The 21,478-nt window shown below is 42.9% G+C and overlaps 1 protein-coding gene across 3 annotated transcripts in view; it reads right to left on the bottom strand.

The window, feature by feature from the left end:
- The window catches only part of ghdc (GH3 domain containing), a 30,401-nt gene extending 10,355 nt beyond the window's left edge, over window positions 1–20,046 (bottom strand). Inside the window, exons 1-4 of one of the 3 annotated variants that reach the window (XM_021565314.3) lie at window positions 19,943–20,046; window positions 18,663–18,962; window positions 701–897; window positions 288–482 (exon numbers count right to left, since the gene is read on the bottom strand). In XM_021565314.3, the coding sequence (XP_021420989.1) occupies window positions 288–482; window positions 701–897; window positions 18,663–18,951 (681 nt within the window). In that variant the 5' untranslated portion in view covers window positions 18,952–18,962; window positions 19,943–20,046. Of the gene's footprint in view, window positions 1–287; window positions 483–700; window positions 898–18,662; window positions 18,963–19,268 lie in introns of all 3 variants that reach the window. The other 2 variants (XM_036946579.2, XM_021565313.3) reach the window with 2 other exon arrangements.
- Between the last annotated feature and the right edge of the window lie 1,432 nt (window positions 20,047–21,478).

Below are 21,478 nucleotides of genomic sequence, written 5' to 3'. Positions count from 1 at the left end.
TGTGTTCAAGTTCAAAAAGGCACAATGATAACTTTTGTTTCCCTGTTAATCTTAGTAGCATATTTACACTTTACAATTTGAAAAACATGTTGTTTTCAACAGCATTCTGTTTCTTCCCCCGTTATGCCCTTGAGCAAGGCACGGACCTCTTGTTTATTAGAAATTAAACGGAAGAAAACTGAAAAGACATACTACATGAACTCCAATAACAAAAGCGTTTTCCTTTCCGTTGCAAAACGTTTTGCTGCAGTGTGCCCTTATGAACTCAACCCTGGTGCCAACCCTACCTGGAAGGCAGGTGCGGGTGTGGTGTATAGGTTGAGCATGTGGCGGGACGAAGCCGGGGTGGAGGAGTTAGGCCCAATGGGGATGCCTGCCTCAGACTGGCGAAAGGTGGGCGAGTAGAAGAGCTTGGTGGTGCGCTGGAGGCTGTCGCTGGCCGGGAACGCACGCCGCATGGCATCCAGACACACAGCCACGCCCTGGGGTGGAGGAACACACACACACACAGTGAGAGTGTCAAGAACACACAAACATAGTCATGACCAAAATAAAAAATGGTCATCCTCTCTTCCTATAAGCACAGTATTTACAATTGGATAGGTGAAAGCTTTGATTTCACCACTACATATGCCAACAAGTCATGATAGCTAAGGAAAATTGTCATTGGGGCTAATAGGGAGCATTTCCACTGACTGACCTGTAGGAAGAACTCTGTGTTGGTGTCCTTGGTGCTCAGCAGCATGGCGCTGGCCCCAGATGTACCCGATGTCATGGCTAAGATAAGGGGTTTCTCAGCTATGAGGACCTTCTCTTCTCCAGCCGCCACTCGCGTCACCAGCTCACGATAGTGCTCATACGTCGTCACCGGGTGACGTGTACGAAAGGCCTCACAGTCTGAGGACACAGAACATTGTCTGAATTGTACACTGAACAAAAAATATAAAAAAGCAACAATCTAAAAGATTTTACAGTTCAGTTAGTTCATTTAAGGAAATCAGTAAATGTAAATAAATTCATTAGGCGCTAATCTATGGATTTCACGACTGGGAATACATTTATGCCACGCATTATCATGAAAAACATGAGGTGATGGCACCAGAATGGGCTTCAGGATTTCGTCACAGTATCTCAGTGCATTCAAATTGCCATCGATAAAATGCAATTGGTGTTCGTTGTCCGTACCGTACGCCTGACCATACTAGAACCCCGTGTTATGTTCGAGACCACTTCAATCGAAACCGATTCAAGACCAAGACTGGAGCAAACCGAAAGACCGATGTCATTCTTCTGTGAGCTGCTCCATCCCAAAACCAGTTGAGCGCTGCACACGCTTGCTGCCTGCAGATGATATTTTGCTGAAACTAGGCTGTGTGTGCGGTGCCCATGTGAATATATTTCACGTGCTTTACGACTGTGTAGGCTACTTTGTGCATGATTTCTCTATTGTACTACATAATTGATAAGTCATATACATCCACTACACTACTTTGATACGCATATCAGTAGGGATTAAGAAGTGAGTATAAGCAATGCCCACTGGGGAAAAAAATGCCCACTACACCACTGGCCCTTTGTGTTTTATAAAAAGAGAAGATAATACACAACACAGAGGACGAGAGTTCAATAGAGTACTAAAGGTCAAGAGGACTAAAAGTCAATAGAGTACTAATGATCCATGGAAATAGTGTTTTTTCTGTAATGGGGGATTAATGATCAATGGGTCAGAGACATGGGAGGAGTTTCACTCAGGGACTCATAGCTACATTGCAAGTTCTCATTCGTCCAAATTGTTTATACATTGAGCCTGAAATAGGATACTTGTTATTTGGCCATTGGCCTAGTTGTATTGCAAGGAATTCTAATTGATCAACCACAGGCTAGGGCTGGGTTATAAAACTACATCCCGTGCCTTTGTTCTGTGGAAAGAATCACTAAGGACAGGGGAGAATGAACATCTACCTCTCAGCATAACATCTGTGATTTGTCCTCTTTGAATAAACCTATTTTCTTCCCCCTGATTTGCTTTGGGGTCTGTGTTATTGAAGAGTAACAACTGCTAACAATATTAATGTTTCAAGAAAGGAGTTTATATATTTGGCCTGGCGAATCGGTTTTATGCGCTGACTGAATGGAAGCTGAGAATTATACGTTTTGTTTTACTCTAGATGGTCTGGGCAAGAAACTATGAGTCCTCACTGTCCGCGAAAGATAGAGTACAAATGTATCCAACACAGAGACAAGACCAAGACTCCCAATATCGCTTGGACTCGAGTAATACAACACAAAAAAAAGCCATATCTCAGACTGGCCAAAAAAAAAAGAAAAGATTAAGATAGGCAGAAGAACACAGACACTGGACAGAGATATGGCTTTTTCTTTGCAACTCTTCCTAGAAGGCCAGCATCCCAGAGTTGTATCTTCGCTGTTGACGTTGAGACGGGTGTTTTGCGGTTACTATTTAATGAAACTGCCAGTTGAGGACTTGTGAGGCGTCTGTTTCTCAAACTAGACACTAATGTACTTGTCCTATTGCTCAGTTGTGCACTGGGGCCTCCCACTCTTTCTATTCTGGTTAGAGCCAGTTTGCGCTGTTCTGTGAAGGGAGTAGTACAGAGTTGTACGAGATCTTCAGTTTTTTCTTCTCGCATGGAATAGCCTTCATTTCTCAGAACAAGGATAGACTGACAAGTTTCAGAAGAAGGTTATTTGTTTCTGGCCATTTTGAGCCTGTAATTGAATCCACAAATGCTGATGCTCCAGATACTCAACTAGTCTAAAGAAAGCCAGTTTTATTGCTTCTTTAATCAAGACAACAGTTTTCAGCTGTGCTAACATAATTGCAAAAGGGTTTTCTAATGATCAATTAGCCTTTTAAAAGTATAAACTTGTATTGGCTAACACAATGTGCCATTGGAACACAGGAGTGATGGTTGCTGATTATGGGCCTCTGTACGCCTATGTAGATATTCCATAAAAAATCTGCCGTTTCCAGCTACAATAGTCATTTACAACATTAACAATGTGTATACTGTATTTCCGATCAATTTGAGGTTATTTTAAAAGGACAAAAAAATAGAATTTCTTTCAAAAACAAGGACATTTCTAAGTGACACCAAACTTGAACGGTGGTGTATCTTTAATGCCTATTGATGAAGGTATCTTCCATATCAACGAGAATTAATAATAAAAAGGTTAAATTACTACACACCTTTAGCAGTCTTTGCCTTTAGGGTTAGCTCCATGTTGAAGCACGTGTTTATGGAAGACAAACGGAAGACCGAGGCGGCCACTTATGCTAATTAGCTATCTAGCATTACCATCTAGCATGCGCCGAACACCTGTGTGTAACAGAAGGAGGCCGCCCGAAATATATTGTAACTGAAAAATACTGTCGCCTGAAACTGTGATAAAGCGGGTTAAAACAGTCTACACTAAGAGTATGTTTTGCATTTGTGAAATTATTTCATTTTTGATGTGATATAAAAAGGGCTTTATTTCTAGAATTGTGTAGCAATCGAGAATCCATTAACGTTTAGATGGAGTATTTGAATGGCTCTGGCAGCCAAAACAGTCTACCTCTGGAAAAACAAACGCCTTTGCAGGCTGTATGATTTTAGCCTACTTATGCCACGATTTTGCCTACCCAGACCAAATTTCCACGTCGTAGACAAATTCTTAGGTTGTAAACAATTGTCAGACGTCTTGGCTCATTCACTGTGACATGGTCTAAGTCTGCAAATTAAGTACCGGTACATGCGGTCGTAGGCTCTGACAAAGTGTCAGAACCTTTTTGCCTTTATTGTGTAATGTGGTTGGTGTTGCGAGTCGATCCGAGAACGGTGAAATTGCGGCTTGCAATTCAGGGCACTCCTGCATGTGGGCATTCTTGCATCTGCAGGAACCTCTCTTTATACTTTGATTGGTCGATTTTTATGCTAGGACAGGAAGAAGCCATTGCCGCTCCAGTACAGTAGGTGGTGTTAATCCACAATAACGTTGGGGGCCAGCTGCTGATGAATTCGGGGGCGGGGACGACAATGGTAGCTAGCTAGCCGTACACCGGTAGACAGTGTCCTTCGCCTCCGGGGCACTGTTTTCTGTTAACTACAGCGAGGGAAGGTGTTCGGCATGCGGGATATTCTAAGCTAGCACATGTGTGCTAGCTTAGCCAGCTAGTACGGTACACAGCAGGTGGAAGGTGGGGGCTAGGGCGAAAACTGTGTCTGACAGGCAGGGGCTAGGGCCACACCATTTGTTAACTAGCACGCTAGCTAGCACACGGTGTCGCCCTAGCCCCCGCCAGTCAGGCACAGTTTTCTCCGGTATGTACGAGAAGGGGGTGACACTGTATGCTAGCTAGAAAGTTAGCACACATGTCGCTAACAAGCAAGCTAGCTAGTTAGTTAGCACACGGTGTCGCCCTAGCCCCTGTCAGGCACGGTTTTCTTAGGTACATAGGAGGCGGGGCGATAACGTGTGCTAACAAGCAAGCTAGCTAGTTAGCGAGCACACAGTGTCACCCCCAGCCTGTCAGACATGGTTTTCTCCGGTACAACACGGTGTGCTCGCTAGCTAGTTATAACAAGGTGTCACTCCCGCCTGCTGTGCTAGCGGGAGGCGGGGACGACCGGTAGACAGTTTCCTTCACCACTCCTTCCCTACGGTCAGGCAGATACAGGAATGCCCACATGCAGGAACGCCCTTGCGGGCTGCAGATCCAAGTGACTATGTTATTAAAGTGTATAGATAACTTAATGCACAGTCACTTGAATAACTCTACCTACATGTACATATTACCTCAATTAACCAGTGCCACCGCACATTGACTCTGTACTAGAGGTCGACCGATTAATCAGTCTATTTCTGTGTGTTATTATGTTAAAATTAAGTCTATGATTTGATAGGGCAGTCTGACTGAGCGATGGTAGGCAGCAGCAGGCTTGTAAGCATTCATTCAAACAGCACTTTCATGCGTTTTGCAAGCAGCTCTTCGCAAGCACTGTGCTGTTTATAACTTCAAGCCTATGAGCCTAATGGCTGGTGTAACCGATGTGAAATGGCTAGCGGGGTAGTTAGCGGGGTGTGCGCTAATAGCGTTTCAAACATCACTCGCTCTGAGATTTGGAGTAGTTATTCCCCATTGTGGAGCGATGGGCAATGCTGCTTCGACTGTGGCTGTTGTCGATGTGTTCCTGGTTCGAGCCCAGGTATGGGCGAGGAGAGGGACGGAAGCTATACTGTTACACATACTATAGTGCCTATAAGAACATCCAATAGTCAAAGATAAGAAATACAAATGGTAGAGAGAGAAATAGTCCTATAAATACTATATTAACTACAACCTAAAACCTCTTCCTTGGAATATTGAAGTCTCATGTTAAAAGGAACCACCAACTTTCATATGTTCTCATGTTCTGAGCAAGGAACTCAAACGTTTTTTTTCATGGCACATATTGCACTTTTACTTCTCCAACACTTTGTTTTTGCATTATTTAAACCAAATTGAACATGTTTCACTATTTATTTGAGGCTAAATTTATTTTTATTGATGTATTATATTAAGTTAAAATAAGTGTTCATTCAGTATTGTTGTAATTGTCATTATTACAAATCAAATTAAAAAATATATATATATATATACAGTGGGGCAAAAAAGTATTTAGTCAGCCACCAATTGTGCAAGTTCTCCCACTTAAAAATATGAGAGAGGCCCGTCATTTTCATCATAGGTACACTTCAACTATGACAGACAAAATGAAAAAAAAAAATCCAGAAAATCACATTGTAGGATTTTTAATTAATGAATTTACAAATGATTGTGGAAAATAAGTATTTGGTCAATAACAAAAGTTTCTCAATACTTTGTTATATACCCTTTGTTGGTAATGAGAGAGGTCAAACGTTTTCTGTAAGTCTGTAAGACTTTCAACTCCCTCCAAAGATTTCCTATGGGGTTGAGATCTGGAGACTGGCTAGGCCACTCCAGGACCTTGAAATGTTTCTTACGAAGCCACTCCTTCGTTGCCCGGGCAGTGTGTTTGGGATCATTGTCATGCTGAAAGACCCAGCCATGTTTCATCTCCAATGCCCTTGCTGATGGAAGGAGGTTTTCACTCAAAATCTCACGATACATGGCCCCATTCATTCTTTCCTTTACACGGATCAGTCGTCCTGGTCCCTTTGCAGAAAAACAGCCCCAAAGCATGATGTTTCCACCCCCATGCTTCACATTAGGTATGGTGTTCTTTTGATGCAACTCAGCATTCTTTGTCCTCCAAACACGACGAGTTGAGTTTTTACCAAAAAGTTATATTTTGGTTTCATCTGACATTCTCCCAATCTTCTTCTGGATCATCCAAATGCTCTCTAGCAAACTTCAGACGGGCCTGGACATGTACTTGCTTAAGCAGGGGGACACGTCTGGCACTGCAGGATTTGAGTCCCTGGCGGCGTAGTGTGTTACTGATGGTAGGCTTTGTTACTTTGGTCCCAGTTCTCTGCAGGTCATTCACTAGGTCCCCCCCGTGTGGTTCTGGGAGTTTTGCTCACTGTTCTTGTGATCATTTTGACCCCACAGGGTGAGATCTTGCGTGGAGCCCCAGATCGAGGGAGATTATCAGTGGTCTTGTATGTCTTCCATTTCCTAATAATTGCTCCCACAGTTGATTTCTTCAAACCAAGCTGCTTACCTATTGCAGATTCAGTCTTCCCAGCCTGGTGCAGGTCTACAATTCTGTTTCTGGTGTCCTTTGACAGCTCTTTGGTCTTGGCCATAGTGGAGTTTGGAGTGTGACTGTTTGAGGTTGTGGACAGGTGTCTTTTATACTGATAACAAGTTCAAACAGGTGCCGTTAATACAGGTAACGAGTGGAGGACAGAGGAGCCTCTTAAAGAAGAAGTTACAGGTCTGTGAGAGCCAGAAATCTTGCTTGTTTGTAGGTGACCAAATACTTATTTTCCACCATAATTTGCAAATAAATTCATTAAAAATCCTACAATGTGATTTTCTGGATTTCTTTTTAAGTGGGAGAACTTGCACAATTGGTGGCTGACTAAATACTTTTTTGCCCCACTGTATGTATGTATGTATGTATGTATATATATATATATATAAATAAATAATTTAAAAATATTTAAAAATATATTTAAAAAAAATATATATATATATATTTATTTAAAAAAATATTTTTATATATATATTTTTTTTTATTATTTTAAAATTGGCCGATTAATCGGTATTGGCTTTTTTTGGTCCTCCAATAATCGGGATCGGTGTTGAGGCTCTGCATCTGTCCTCGTGCTCCTAGACCTTAGTGCTGCTTTTGATACCATCGATCACCACATTCTTTTGGAGAGATTGGAAACCCAAATTGGTCTACACGGACAAGTTCTAGCCTGGTTTAGATCTTATCTGTCGGAAAGATATCAGTTTGTCTCTGTGAATGGTTTGTTCTCTGACAAATCAACTGTAAATTCCGGTGTTCCTCAAGGTTCCGTTTTAGGACCACTATTGTTTTCACTATATATTTTACCTCTTGGGGATGTCATTCGAAAACATAATGTTAACTTTCACTGCTATGCGGATGACACACAGCCGTACATTTCAATGAAACATGGTGAAGCCCCAAAATTGCCCTCGCTAGAATCATGTGTTTCAGACATAAGAAAGTGGATGGCTGCAAATGTTCTACTTTTAAACTCGGACAAAACAGAGATGCTTGTTCTAGGTCCCAAAAAACAAAGAGATCTTCTGTTGAATCTGACAATTAATCTTAATGGTTGTACAGTCGTCTCAAATAAAACTGAAGGACCTCGGCGTTACTCTGGACCCTGATCTCTATTTTGAAGAACATATCAAGACTGTTTCAAGGACAGCTTTTTTCCATCTACGTAACATTGCAAATATCAGAAACTTTCTATCCAAAAAGGATGCAGAAAACTGTATCCATGCTTTTGTCACTTCTAGGTTAGACTACTGCAATGCTCTACTTTCCGGCTACCCGGATAAAGCACTGAATAAACTTCAGTTAGTGCTAAATACGGCTGCTAGAATCCTGACTAGAACCCAAAAAATGGATCATATTACTCCAGTGCTAGCCTCCCTACACTGGCTTCCTGTCAAGGCAAGGGCTAATTTCAAGGTTTTACTGCTAACCTACAAAGCATTACATGGGCTTGCTCCTACCTATCTCTCGGATTTGGTCCTGCCATACATACTTACACGTACGCTACGGTCACAAGACGCAGGCCTCCTAATTGTCCCTAGAATTTCTAAGCAAACAGCTGGAGGCAGGGCTTTCTCCTATAGAGCTCAATTTTTATGGAATGGTCTGCCTACCCATGTGAGAGATGCAAACTCGGTCTCAACCTTTAAGTCTTTCCTGAAGACTCATCTCTTCAGTGGGTCATATGATTGAGTGTAGTCTGGCCCAGGAGTGTGAAGGTGAACGGAAAGGCTCTGGAGCAACGAACCGCCCTTGCTGTCTCTGCCTGGCCGGTTCCCCTCTTTCCACTGGGATTCTCTGCCTCTAACCCTATTACAGGGGCTGAGTCACTGGCTTACTGGTGCTCTTTCATACCGTCCCTAGGAGGGGTGCGTCACTTGAGTGGGTTGAGTCACTGATGTGATCTTCCTGTCTGGGTTGGCGCCCCTCCCCCCCTTGGGTTTTGCCGTGGCAGAGATCTTTGTGGGCTATACTCGGTCTTGTCTCAGGATGGTAAGTTGGTGGTTGAAGATATCCCTCTAGTGGTGTGGGTGGGGTTATATCCTTCCTGTTTGGCCCTGTCCGGGGGTGTCATCAAATGGGGCCACAGTGTCTCCTGACCCCTCCTGTCTCAGCCTCCAGTATTTATGCTGCAGTAATTTATGTGTCGGGGGGCTAGGGTCAGTTTGTTATATCTGGAGTACTTCTCCTGTCATATCCGGTGTCCTGTGTGAATTTAAGTATATTCTCTCTCTCTCTCTCTCTCTCTCTCTCTCTCTCTCTCTCTCTCTCTCTCTCTCTCTCTCTCTCTCTCTCTCTCTCTCTCTCTCTCTCTCTCTCTCTCTCTCTCTCTCTCTCTCTCTCTCTCTCTCTCTCTCTCTCTCTCTCTCTCTCTCTCTCTCTCTCTCTCTCTCTCTCTCTCTCTCTCTCTCTCTCTCTCTCTCTCTCGTCGGAGTGCATGCTGGGAGTGAGTCGTCAAGCAGAGTGTTTGTGAGAGCGAATGGAATTTCTTTTCACTCTATTGGGTTTTGGTATGTACATATATATATTGATTAGTTTAGTTGTTTTTTACAGATATATTGTTTAACTATCACTAAGCACGTATAGGGGTGGTGGGATCTTTGAGGTTGTTTTTTCGCGAGGGCACAACCAGCGGGTGGGGCTGGTTGCAATGGCCACTCGCGGAAATGTAGAGTTTGAAAAACTTAGTCGGAGGCATGGAGTAAAAATTCCTGCTGCGGCTGGGTGTTCAGTGGAAGAATGTAGCTTGGCTGTGGGTGCTATCATTGGGTATGATAGCATCAAATCAGCCTCAAGGATGAATAGCGCTGTAGTGATATTCTTAGATTCAATTGAAAAGGTGAATAAGATAGTTGAGAGGGGTGTTGTGTTGCGGGAGACACAGACGCCGGTATTTCCGCTTATGAATCCTGCGAAGAAAGTTATGCTTTCTAACGTGCCACCATTTGTTAGAGATGAAGTGTTAGAGCGAGAGTTATCTCGCCATGGTCAAATCGTATCTACAATAAAGAAGGTTCTTTTTGGATGCAAATCTCCGTTGTTGAAACATGTCGTGTCTCATAGGAGACAAGTGCATATGATTTTAAAGAAGGAAGGAGATGAACTGAATTTAGCGTTTAGTTTTAAGATTGATGGATTTGATTATGTCTTCTATGCATCTACTGAATCAATGAAATGTTTTGGATGTGGAAGAGAGGGGCATTTGGTGCGTAATTGTCCCGAGAATGAACGCGCTGAGCCTGGTAGTAGCTTTAGTGCGGGTGCAACTAACGTACCACAGCGAAGGGATGAAAATACTACAGGTGTAGGGGAAGAGAGAAGGTGGGCAGATGTGGTTGGAAAAGTAGGAGAGGAAGGCATTGTGGATACGGGGCCAATTGTGGTAGATCAGAACAAAAAGGGAGGGGAAACAGTAGGTGAGATTGCGACTGCCGTCGCTGAGGTGGTGCTGGAAAATGAAATTGGAGGTCAAGAGGAGATTGAAATAACGGAAAAGGAAGCGGATGTTTTCAAAATACCGAGGAGTAAAAGGAAGAATTTAAGGGGTGGTGAAGGGTCTAATTCTAAGAGAAAGGTAGAGATGGATAAATCAGGTGAAGATGAACAGGTTGTAGAGATGGGGTTTTCTTCTGGGGAGGATAGCGAGAGTGAGTCATCTGACGCGTCACAACAATATAGTGAGATAGATGGGGTGGAAGGGAGGTATGGGATCGAGAAGATACGTCAATTTCTGAAGTTGACAAAAGGGAAGAAATATATGCAGGATTACAATGTAACTGATTTTTTCCCTGAACGTGAATTGTTTATTGAATCAGCAAAGTTTCTGATGTCAAAAATTACAGGGGGAGGTTTGAAAAGCCCTGAAATTGCTAGACTCAAGAAAGTGGTCACGAGAGTAATAAGTGATGCAAATTCTAAAGAAAATGAAAGAGTTCAGTTGCAGTTTTAACTCTGTAAAGAGATGTGGTGGCTGTATCTTCCTCTGTATTTTTTTCTTATCCATGAGCAGTTTTAAGATCTCTTCTTTAAACGTAAATGGGGCAAGAGATGTTAAAAAAAGAGCCATGGTGTATGAGTTAATGAGGGGAAAGGGAAGTGACATAATTTTTCTACAAGAAACGCATAGTAATTTGGAAAATGCAGTTATGTGGCAACAGGAGTGGGGGGGGACAGTGGTGTGTAGTCATAAAAACTCAAAAAGTGGGGGTGTGGTTATCTTGTTCTCAAAAGGGTTTTTGCCTTTGTCATATGAGGTTGAAGAGGTAGTTGAGGGGAGGTTATTAAAAGTTAGAGCAAGGCATGAAAACATCAATATGTGTCTGATAAATGTATATGCCCCAGTGGTGACAGTTGAGAGGGTATGTTTTTTAGAGACATTATCAAATACCATTGAGAAATGTAACAAAGAAGATTATTTGTTTATTGCTGGGGATTTTAACTGCACAGTTAGTGATTTAGATAGAAATCACCAAGAACCTCATATAGCCTCAAGGACGTTTTTAAAACGCCTTATTGTAACAAATGAACTGTGTGATATTTGGCGGAGTCAACATGGAAGAACAAGGCAGTACACCTGGGCGCATGTGAGAGAGAACATCATCTCTATGGCCAGGTTAGATAGGTTTTATGTTTTTGAGCATCAATCTCAGGTCTGTAAATCAAGTGTGATAACTCCAGTGGGATTTTCTGATCATTGTTTAATAACAGAGGTGGTGTTCATTAACGATGTAAAACCTAAAAGCGCATACTGGCATTTTAATATAACTTTATTGAGTGATGCTCACTTCAGGAATTGTTTCAGTTTTTTTTGGGAGAGGTGGAGGTCTCAAAAGGCCAGTTTTGTATCCCTTCAACAATGGTGGGATATAGGGAAAATCCAGATTCAACAATTTTGTAATCAATACACGGAGAATGTCACCAAGGATATCACCAGATCAATGAAAGCCCTAGAGATTGAAATAGTGGAACTCATGACGTTGGTTGAGACCACAGGAGATCGAGGCCATACTCAGGCCCTCAAGAGGAGAAAAGCTGCATTGGCAGATCTGCTGGGTATCAGAGCACAGGGGGCATTGGTGAGAAGTAAATTTCAGGGCATATCTGAAATGGATGCCTCATCCAAATTTTTCTTTGGTTTAGAGAAAAAGAATGGACAAAGAAAAATTATTCATTGTCTCAAATCAGCTGTTGGACAAGAGCTCACTAGCCCTAGTGAAATTAGAAAGAGGGCAGTAGAGTTCTATGCTGAGCTCTACAAGTGTGAGTACAAAGAGGACAAAACAGTGACACAGCAGTTCTTTGATGGGCTCCCAAAGGTGCCTGCAGAAGCTCAGGTTGAGCTTGAGCAACCATTGTCTTTGCAGGATTTATACACTGCATTAAATGGCATGGAAAATGGAAGGGCACCAGGCATTGATGGGCTTCCCGTTGACTTTTTTAAGTCTTTTTGGGCTATGTTGGGAGAGGATTGGTTAGAATGATAGTTTAACCGGAGGGTTACTACCAATAAGCTGCAGAAGGGCTGTCCTCACCCTACTGCCTAAAAAGGGTGACCTGAGGGAGGTGAAGAACTGGAGGCCGGTGGCTTTATTGTGTACTGATTATAAAACATTGTCAAAGGCTTTGTCCAACAGGCTGAAGGAGGTGATGGGGCAAATCATACATACGGATCAGTCCTACTGTGTTCCTGGCAGGCAGATAGGGGATAACATTTCTCTGATTCGTGATTTTTTGGACGTCTCTAAGGCTATTGGGTTGGATGCTGGTCTAATTTCAATTGATCAGGAAAAGGCATTTGACCGAGTTGAACATCAATATTTATGGCACACGTTTGAGGCGTTTGGGTTCAGCTCTGGTTTTATTGCCATGATAAAGGTGATATATGGTGACATTGAAAGTGTATTGAAAGTTAACGGTGGTTTGAGTGCTCCTTTTAAAGTGTGTAGAGGTATTAGGCAGGGATGTTCTATGTCTGGGATGTTATATGCTATTGCTATAGAGCCACTACTAAATAGCATTAGAAGTCGCATTGCAGGGGTGTGCCTTTCAGAGGATATTCCTCCTATTCGTCTTTCAGCCTATGCTGATGATGTAGTTGTGCTAGTGAAAAATCAAGCGGAGGTGGATAGTTTGAGTCTAATGGTTGATCGTTTTAGGGGAATATCCTCTGCAAAGGTAAATTGGGAAAAGAGTTGTGCTTTACAGATTGGAGAATGGTCTGGAGGGATCATGGTTTTGCCAGGGGGGCTAGAATGGTGTAAGGGAGGTTTTAAGTATCTTGGAGTGTACCTAGGAGATGAGGGGACTATGGAAAAAAATTGGAGTGGGGTGGTTGAAATGGTGGAAGGGAGGATGAGGAGATGGCGTTGGTTACTATCTCGTATGTCATATAGGGGGCGCACTATTATAGTTAACAATGTGATTGCCTCTGCACTGTGGCATCGGTTGTCAGTTTTAGAACCACCATCTGGCCTTCTGGCTAAGATACAGGCAATTATTGTGGATTTCTTTTGAGATAAGTATCACTGGGTTCCACAAAGTGTTTTGTATTTGTCAAAAGAGGAGGGGGGACAAGGTCTTGTACATCTTGCTAGTAGGGCTGCTGCTTTTCGGTTTCAGTTTATTCAAAGGTTGCTTTATGGACCGGAAAATGTGGTGTGGAGAGGGGTGACAGGTCTTATATTACAGCGGGTTGGAGGATTAGGTTTAAAGAAGGCTTTATTTCTGGTTGATAGTAGCCAGATTTCTAGGGAAGGAGTACCTCCGTTTTACAGAGGCCTTCTCAGAGTGTGGAGCGTAATGAAGGTGTCCAGAAGAACTTCAGCGGAGTCAGTGCATTGGCTGTTGGAGGAACCTCTGGTGTATGGGGCAAGACTGGATTGTACAACTGCAGCTGTTCCACATTTCTCCAAGATTCTGGTGAAGGGGAAAATCATCACCTTAAGACAGTTAATGGCCATGGCTGGGCCCGCCTTAATGGATGGAAGACGGGTGGCAGAACATTTGGGGATGAGGTCGGAAAGGATTGTCGGACAAATGCTGGGGAGCTGTAGGAAGGCTGTCAGCGGAAGAATGGGGTATGCTTAGTAGCCACAAGAAGAAGGTGCAAGATGAAGACGTCTCATTTCCAAAACTAGGGATTACACCAAATATCCCAGAGTCAGAAAGAAAGGCGTTATTGCTGGATTTGAGAGGGTTGGAGGAGGTGGGTTTGGATGAGGTGAATGGGAAGGAATTGTATAGGGGGTGTGTCAAGGTGTTGAATAAAGATAAATTGAAAAATAGAAAAGATACTCCATGGAGGGTAAAATTGGGCATTGATGACAAGGTAAAGCCAGCATGGAGAGCACTGTACAAACCACCGTTACAAAAGGGTACTGGTGATATGCAATGGAGGGTTTTGCATGGCATCATTGCAGTTAATGCTTTTGTATCTGTTATTAACTCAGATGTTAGAGATGGATGTCCTTTTTGTAATATAAGAGAAACCATTTTTCACTGTTTTATGGAGTGTGAGAGGATAAAACCTCTATTGGAAATGCTGGAATCTTTGTTTAAAGCAGTAGGGGAGTTTTTCAATAACACTGTTTTTATTTTGGGGTTTCAATATAGTAAACAACAGAAAAGAAAATGTCAAATGTTAAATTTTATTTTGGGACAAGCTAAGATGTCAATTTTTCTGTGTAGGAAACATAAGATAGAAACGGGATATGGGCAGGATGTAAGATGTGTTTTTAAAGGTTTAGTGAAAGCAAGAATAAAAGTAGATTTTGAGTTATTTTCAGCTGTAAAAGATCTCCTATTATTTGAGGAGAAGTGGGCCTACGAAAGAGCGCTTTGTTTTGTAGAGGAGGGGAAATAATTTTTTGCTGCTGAAATAAGTTGAATGTATATATTATGTATTTATTTTTGTTTAGGAATAACATTTGTTGTTTCATTTCTGAAAAGGCAGTGTGTCATTATTTATGTTAACACTTGAGTAAAAAATAAATCTCTCTCTCTCTCTCTCTCTCTCTCTCTCTCTCTCTCTCTCTCTCTCTCTCTCTCTCTCTCTCTCTCTCTCTCTCTCTCTCTCTCTCTCTCTCTCTCCTCTCTCTCTCTCTCTCTCTCTCTCTCTCTCTCTCTCTCTCTCTCTCTCTCTCTCTCTCTCTCTCTCTCTTCTCTCTCTCTCTCTCTCTCTCTCTCTCTCTCTCTCTCTCTCTCTCTCTCTCTCTCTCTCTCTCTCTCTCTCTCTCTCTCTCTCTCTCTCTCTCAGGAGGAGGAGGAGGAGGAGGAGGAGGAGGACCATGCCTCAGGACTACCTGACATGATGACTCCTTGCTATCCCCAGTCCACCTGGCCGTGCTGCTGCTCCAATTTCAACTGTTCTGCCTGTGATTATTATTATTAGACCATGCTGGTCATTTATGAACATCTTGGCCATGTTCTGTTATAATCTCCACCCGGCACAGCCAGAAGAGGACTGGCCACCCCACATAGCCTGGTTCCTCTCTAGGTTTCTTCCTAGGGGGGTTTTCCTAGCCACCGTGCTTCTACACCTGCATTGCTTGCTGTTTGGGGTTTTAGGCTGGGTTTCTGTACAGCACTTTGAGATATCAGCTGATGTACGAAGGGATATATAAATAAATTTGATTTGGAAAAATCATAATTGGTCGACCTCTACTCTGTAGATGTACACCCTGTATATAGCCTCGCTATAATTATTTTACTGCTGCTCTTTAATTTGTTACTTTTATTTTCCTTTAAACCGCATTGTTGGTTAAGGACTTGTAAGTAAGTATTTCACTGTAAGGTGAATTTGATTTGATTTTGATGCAGGAACCCCTTTTAAAACTTCGATTTTATACACACCCTGGCCCCCGCGCCTCCCATTGGTTCCTTCATGAACAACCCCACCTAGAATCTCTGGTGGTCTAGTGGTTAGGATTTGGCGCCCTCACCGCCGTGGCCCGGGTTCGATTCCCGGTCAGGGAACCACTCTTTGGGCTCGCCCGGCATTGGCGCAGCGGTCTAAGGCACTACATCTCAGTGCAAGAGGCGTCACTGTAGTCTCTGGTTCCCGTGATTGAGAGTCCCATAGGGCGGTGCACAATTGGCCCAGTGTTGTCCACGTTTGGACGGGGTAGTCCGTCATTGCAAATAAGAATTTGTTCTTAACTGACTTGTCTAGTTAAATTTTTTAAAATATAACCTTAATTTATGTACAACCCCTCCTAGAGCATCCCATTGGTTCATGCATTAGCACCCCATTTGGATTCTGCATGAACCCTGAGTCCTGCTAGCTAGATACCGATAGTCAGTGGTCCCGTCTGCCGAACACCTGCCCTCACAAGTCGTTACCAGAACTGCGGGAAAACAGTGCCCAACAGGCAGGGGTGAAGGACACTGTCTAAGCTAGGGTTGCAAAGGGTTGGAAACTTTTCAGAAATGTTCCATGGGAAGTTAAGCCCGGGATGCACAGTGCATTCTTCCATCATATGTTCAGGCTGTGCTGCTCATGCATTGAATCTGCTCCTCAAGAACATCATGGCACTGAAAACAATGGATACACTACAAGAGAGCCAAGGAAATGGTTAGGTATGTGAAGAGTCACCAAGTTATAGCAGCAATCTACCTCACCAAGCAAAGTGAGAAGAATAAAAACACCACATTGAAGCTGCCCAGTAACACCTGTTGAGGTGGTGTTGTCATCATGTTTGACAGTCTCCTGGAGGGGAAGGAGTCTCCAAGAAATGGCCATATCACAGTCTGCCAATATGGACAGCCGCATCAAGAGGATCCTCCTGGATGATGTATTTTGGGAGAGAGTGATAAGCAGCCTGAAACTCCTGAAACCTATAGCAGTAGCAATTGCACGGATTGAGGGAGACAATGCCATTCTGTCTGATGTTCAGACTCTGCTTGCAGATGTAAGAGAAGAAATCCGTAATGCCCTGCCCACTTCACTGTTGCTCCAAGCAGAGGAAACTGCAGTTCTGAAATACATCAAAAAGCGTGAAGACTTCTGCCTGCAGCCCATACACGCCGCAGCAGACATGTTGGACCCCAAGTATGCTGGCAAGAGCATCCTGGTGGAATGGACTTTGTGGATCTGAGGCTCTTTCCCCTGTTGCCTCCACCGTCTTCCAAATCCCACCAACATCAGCCGCCTCAGAGGGCAACTGGTCCTTGTTCGGGAACACACACACCAAAGCACGCAACAGGCTGACCAATACAAGGGTAGAAAAATTGGTGGCCATCCAGGCAAATTTGAGTCTTTTGCGCCTGACAACGAGCTATCCTCAACAAGGTAGGAAAGTAACTGTGAAGATGAGGCCTCAGAGTCTGATATTCAAAAATTGGACATTGAGGAAGTCCAGGGAGAAGACATGGAAGCCTGAGAGGAAGACAACCAAAGCTTTAGTTTCTAGACTATCATTTTACAGATGTATTTTGAAAACGTTATTGGGAGATGCGATGGATAATGGGGGATCATTCAATATTCCCTTTCTTTTGTTGTTCAGTGAAATCATCCCATGTGAAGAGTCAACTCATTTAATTAAAGTTCAATTTGTAACTAAATGTTTTTATTTCTATTGGAAGGATTTAATCATTTCCAATTATGTCTACTTATGATAAGGTAAAAGGTTTATGTTTCTGTCTCCATATGAAATTGTAAATATATCCAATGCAAAAAACATCTACATTTAAATGGTATTAATATTCATTTGCATTTATTTCCAATAATTCCCATATATTCCCAAGGAAGGTTTCCACCTCTGAGTATTTCCCAAAATGTGCAAGCCTACCGGTCACACCCACTGGTGTAACACTGTGTGCTAACTAGCTTGATAGTTAGCTAGCTAACAAACAGAGTCAATCCCGCCCCCTGCCTGCTGTGAACCGGAGTCCTCTTTAGGACTAGCTGGCAAAGCTAACACACAGTGACGTTTGCTACAGCCTGCCAAACACCTTCCCTCGCCGTTGTTAACATAACTGCGGGAAAACAGTTGCCGACAGACGGGGTATATTTTAAATTAAGGACAGGCAGGAGGCTGGGGTGCTCCAGTACAGTAGGTGGCGTTAATGCACAATAATGTAACGTTGGATGCCACAGATGAACACAATTGAAGATGGCGTGGCAGCTAGCTAGCCATACACCGATGGACAGTATCCGTTGCCCCACCCCTTCATCTGAGGGGTTAATCCGCAGCTGGCATCCAACGTTGTGTATTAACGCCACCTACTGTACTTGAGCGCCCCTGTCTCACGCCTGTCCCAAGTTAAAAATGGACCAATTAGAAGTATAAAGAGGGCAGATGCAGGAATGCCCAGAATAGCGGTGCAAATGCACCCTTTTCTGAGCTGCTGGCACATGCACAAATCAAATACACTGCTGCAGTTGACGTTGCCTATATCGGCTGACCAGTCTCGCAAACCAATCGCAGAATGTGACTGCAGAACTGACACAAATCATACTACCTGGCCAGGTTGTTTGCTAGTACGATTTGCGTCAGTTCTGCCGTCAACCAACCTGGCAGAACTGACGCAAATCGTACTATCTGGCCAGGTTGGTATCAATATTTTAATTTGGTAACATCAAGACGTAATCGTAAAAGACTGAATCCGATTTACTGTCTGAAAAGGCTTTAGTAATGGTAGGCTCATCTGAACTACTTTTAAAAGACTACATTCTTGGGCTAGCCTACATCATACAATTTATTGCAATTTGAGGAAATGTGATGTGAGTTATCGCAAGCATGTCATCAGAGCATAGAGGCAGTCAATCACTTAGCAAAAAGTTACATCACTGGCATAATGACCTTACATCACAAGCTTTTGCTGAGGTCGAATATGCTGAGAGCAGAACGTGCACGGTCATTGGTGGGCTATATTGTGCAAGTGAACAAATGTGCATTATTATGCAAGTGTCTTATAATAACGTGGAATGATTACCTTTGATTGAGCTAAAATCATACTGCTTTCCGTAACATGTGTCAGCGTTCTTGCGCAGGCGCTTTAGAAGAGTTTCCTCTTGAACTTGCCGTATATTCAGCGTATCGGCTTCCAGTTTCCCTCTTTGCCGCTTACCCAGCCAACCCACAACCTTCACGGCAAAATACTGGCTTAGCAGACTGCTCAAAGTCCGGTTCTCTCCTTTCACTTTCGAGCTTATGTCCCTCCAAAGCAGCGCCATTCCACCCAGAGACAGGACTCCAAGCACACTGGGCAAAGGACGCAGCATCCCGAGGAGCTCTGTTACACAAGGTGAAAAGCACAGAATCGGTCACGCGAGAGCGCTGTTGGTCTACACACATCCATAACAACCAGTCGATAAACATGATCAATCTACATACGTCAGAAATAGCAATAGGCTGTTCATATTCCATTAAGTTGTTTTTAACATAGACTAAGAAGTTATTTTCCCACCAAGAACGGGAAGTTTAATGAACAAATCTTTAAAACGGGCTATCACCATGGAAGCGCACATACATCACCGCTAGGCTATCAGTTCAGTAGTCAAAGCAATGGTTCACTTCAAATATTCATAATGTAGCTTACCAAGACTTTGTCCAGTGGCTATAATAATGGAGAGAATTGCAATGACTAATGCACAACGAATACATTTCGAGCGCCCTAATATAGCCATCGAACTGATCAACTCATAAATAATTTCAAAATAAGATTAAAAGGTTTTCGTTCACGTTAAAGTTGTCAATTTGTTAACTTTTAACTTTAACGAATGGAAAAGCACTGTCCAGTCCGTTAACTAAGTTTAAAACATGAGGATTCTTCACTTTGCAAGATGTTTTAAAGCAAGAATTTCACTTCCTTGTTTCGACCGGTCACCAAAGATGTTCTATTATATAGACAAGATGGTCGAGTGGCCACGAACAATGGATATACATTTCGTCAAAGATAGAAGGGAGGCGAGATCAGATGGGACCTTTCTAGCAAAGATTTTTACATCTAAACTATCCGTGATTCTAGCCAATGAGAGGGCAGATACGCATGTCAGGCACAACTGCAATATAATCGTTTTTTTAAGTTACCGAAATGCCACCGTCGTCCACGTATATCAGTGCATTCGTAACAACCTAACATTTACGACACTTATATTCGATAAAATAAGCCTCACATAGCAAATTAGTAATTAATTTTTTTGTTGACCTCCATACAAAAATTCCTCACTTCATGTTCTTATTTGTGTAGATTAATTTTGGGCGGAGTATTACCCCTCTCGCTTCGCCTCTTCCTCTCTGCTGATTCTTCTTCTTCTTCTTTGAAGTTTATTGGCAGACTACAACATATAAACTGTTTTGCCGCCACCTACTGTACTGGGTAGTGAACGAGAAAATAAAACAATCCATTGCGGGTAGAAGGCGGAGAAAACGACATGCAAGAAGGTTAAATGACGAGACAGAGGCACCTGGAGAGACATCGGACCCCAGCCCAGCAGTCACAGCAGGAACTTCTGGGTTCCTGACATTCTCCTCCTCCGTGGTGTCAGCAGGAAACCTGGCCTCAGGGCAATGCCTAGCATTTGAGATGTAAACTTGATACCCCCCCATTTAGTATGATATGTTACGTTATATTACATTACAAATGGATTAGTGGTCGTACGATATCATAGGAATTGGAGGTAGAGGTCTTTTCGTATCCCAAAATTGAGATCCGAATGTAACGGATGTGAAATAGCTAGCTAGTTAGCGGTGGTGCGCGCTAAATAGCGTTTCAATCGGTGACGTCACTTGCTCTGAGACCTTGAAGTAGTGGTTCCCCTTGCTCTGCAAGGGCCGCGGCTTTTGTGGAGCGATGGGTAACTATGCTTCGTGGGTGACTGTTGTTGATGTGTGCAGAGGGTCCCAGGTTCGCGAGGGGATGGTCTAAAGTTATACTGTTACACGAACCTAATTGGATCTGTAAAATTCCCATCCGAGACTGACAGCAACCAGTAATTTTCACCCCAAAATTAATACCGATCCGATTTAGATCTGAGATCCCAGTGGCAATTTTAGCATGTAAATCTTGGTGGGGCAATCAACATATATATTTTTTTACATGCATGCCTGCATTAATTGCACTATAACTGCCCACAAACTGTTAGGGCCTACATAAAGCTGTGCCAACAGCAGAGCTTTCCTTTCAGCACCATGTAGTGAATCCTTACCACTGCTACACCTGGCTATCAGCGGAGCTTAGTCTGGCAGCAAAACAGTTCATTCAGCCACATTTCCTGCTTTTTTAAAAACCATAGCTGACATGGCTGACTTGCTTCAACAAATGTGGTTACTCCTGACTCCTTGTGGATAAGAACTTCTTTCTCCTTCAATAATAACAAACGCCAAAATGAGTTTGGACTTTTGAACCATACACAGACATTATTACATTTATGTTCAGTAAATTCATAATGTTTATTCTTATATCAATAACACTTAGCGCTAAGTAAAAGCAAGTATAAGCAAATGAGCTGTGACGAGGTAGGCCTATTCGTTCAGCACTTTCAAAATGGACACCGAAAGAAATTCAGCAAGATGTTGAGGCCTTAACTTTACTCTTCTTTAAGTCACCACAGAGAGAGCGAGAGTAAGAGAGAGAGAGAGACTCGGTTAGCCTACCATTTGAAGTATTTTATTAGGCCTATGTGGTCTAAAAAGGAAGGAAAATACAATCATGAGGATCCACTTTTATGTACAATATACCAAGGCACAGATAGCACATTGCACAAACACAACAACCCTTGCAATATCAACTGAAATTACATGGGTTTA

The sequence above is a fragment of the Oncorhynchus mykiss genome, chromosome 16 (genome assembly GCF_057628025.1).
Source record: "Oncorhynchus mykiss isolate SJ-2025 chromosome 16, ASM5762802v1, whole genome shotgun sequence".
NCBI lineage: Eukaryota > Metazoa > Chordata > Actinopteri > Salmoniformes > Salmonidae > Oncorhynchus > Oncorhynchus mykiss.
The sequence above is the reverse complement of the archived record's forward strand: the minus strand, read 5'-3'. Positions and strand labels throughout refer to the sequence as shown.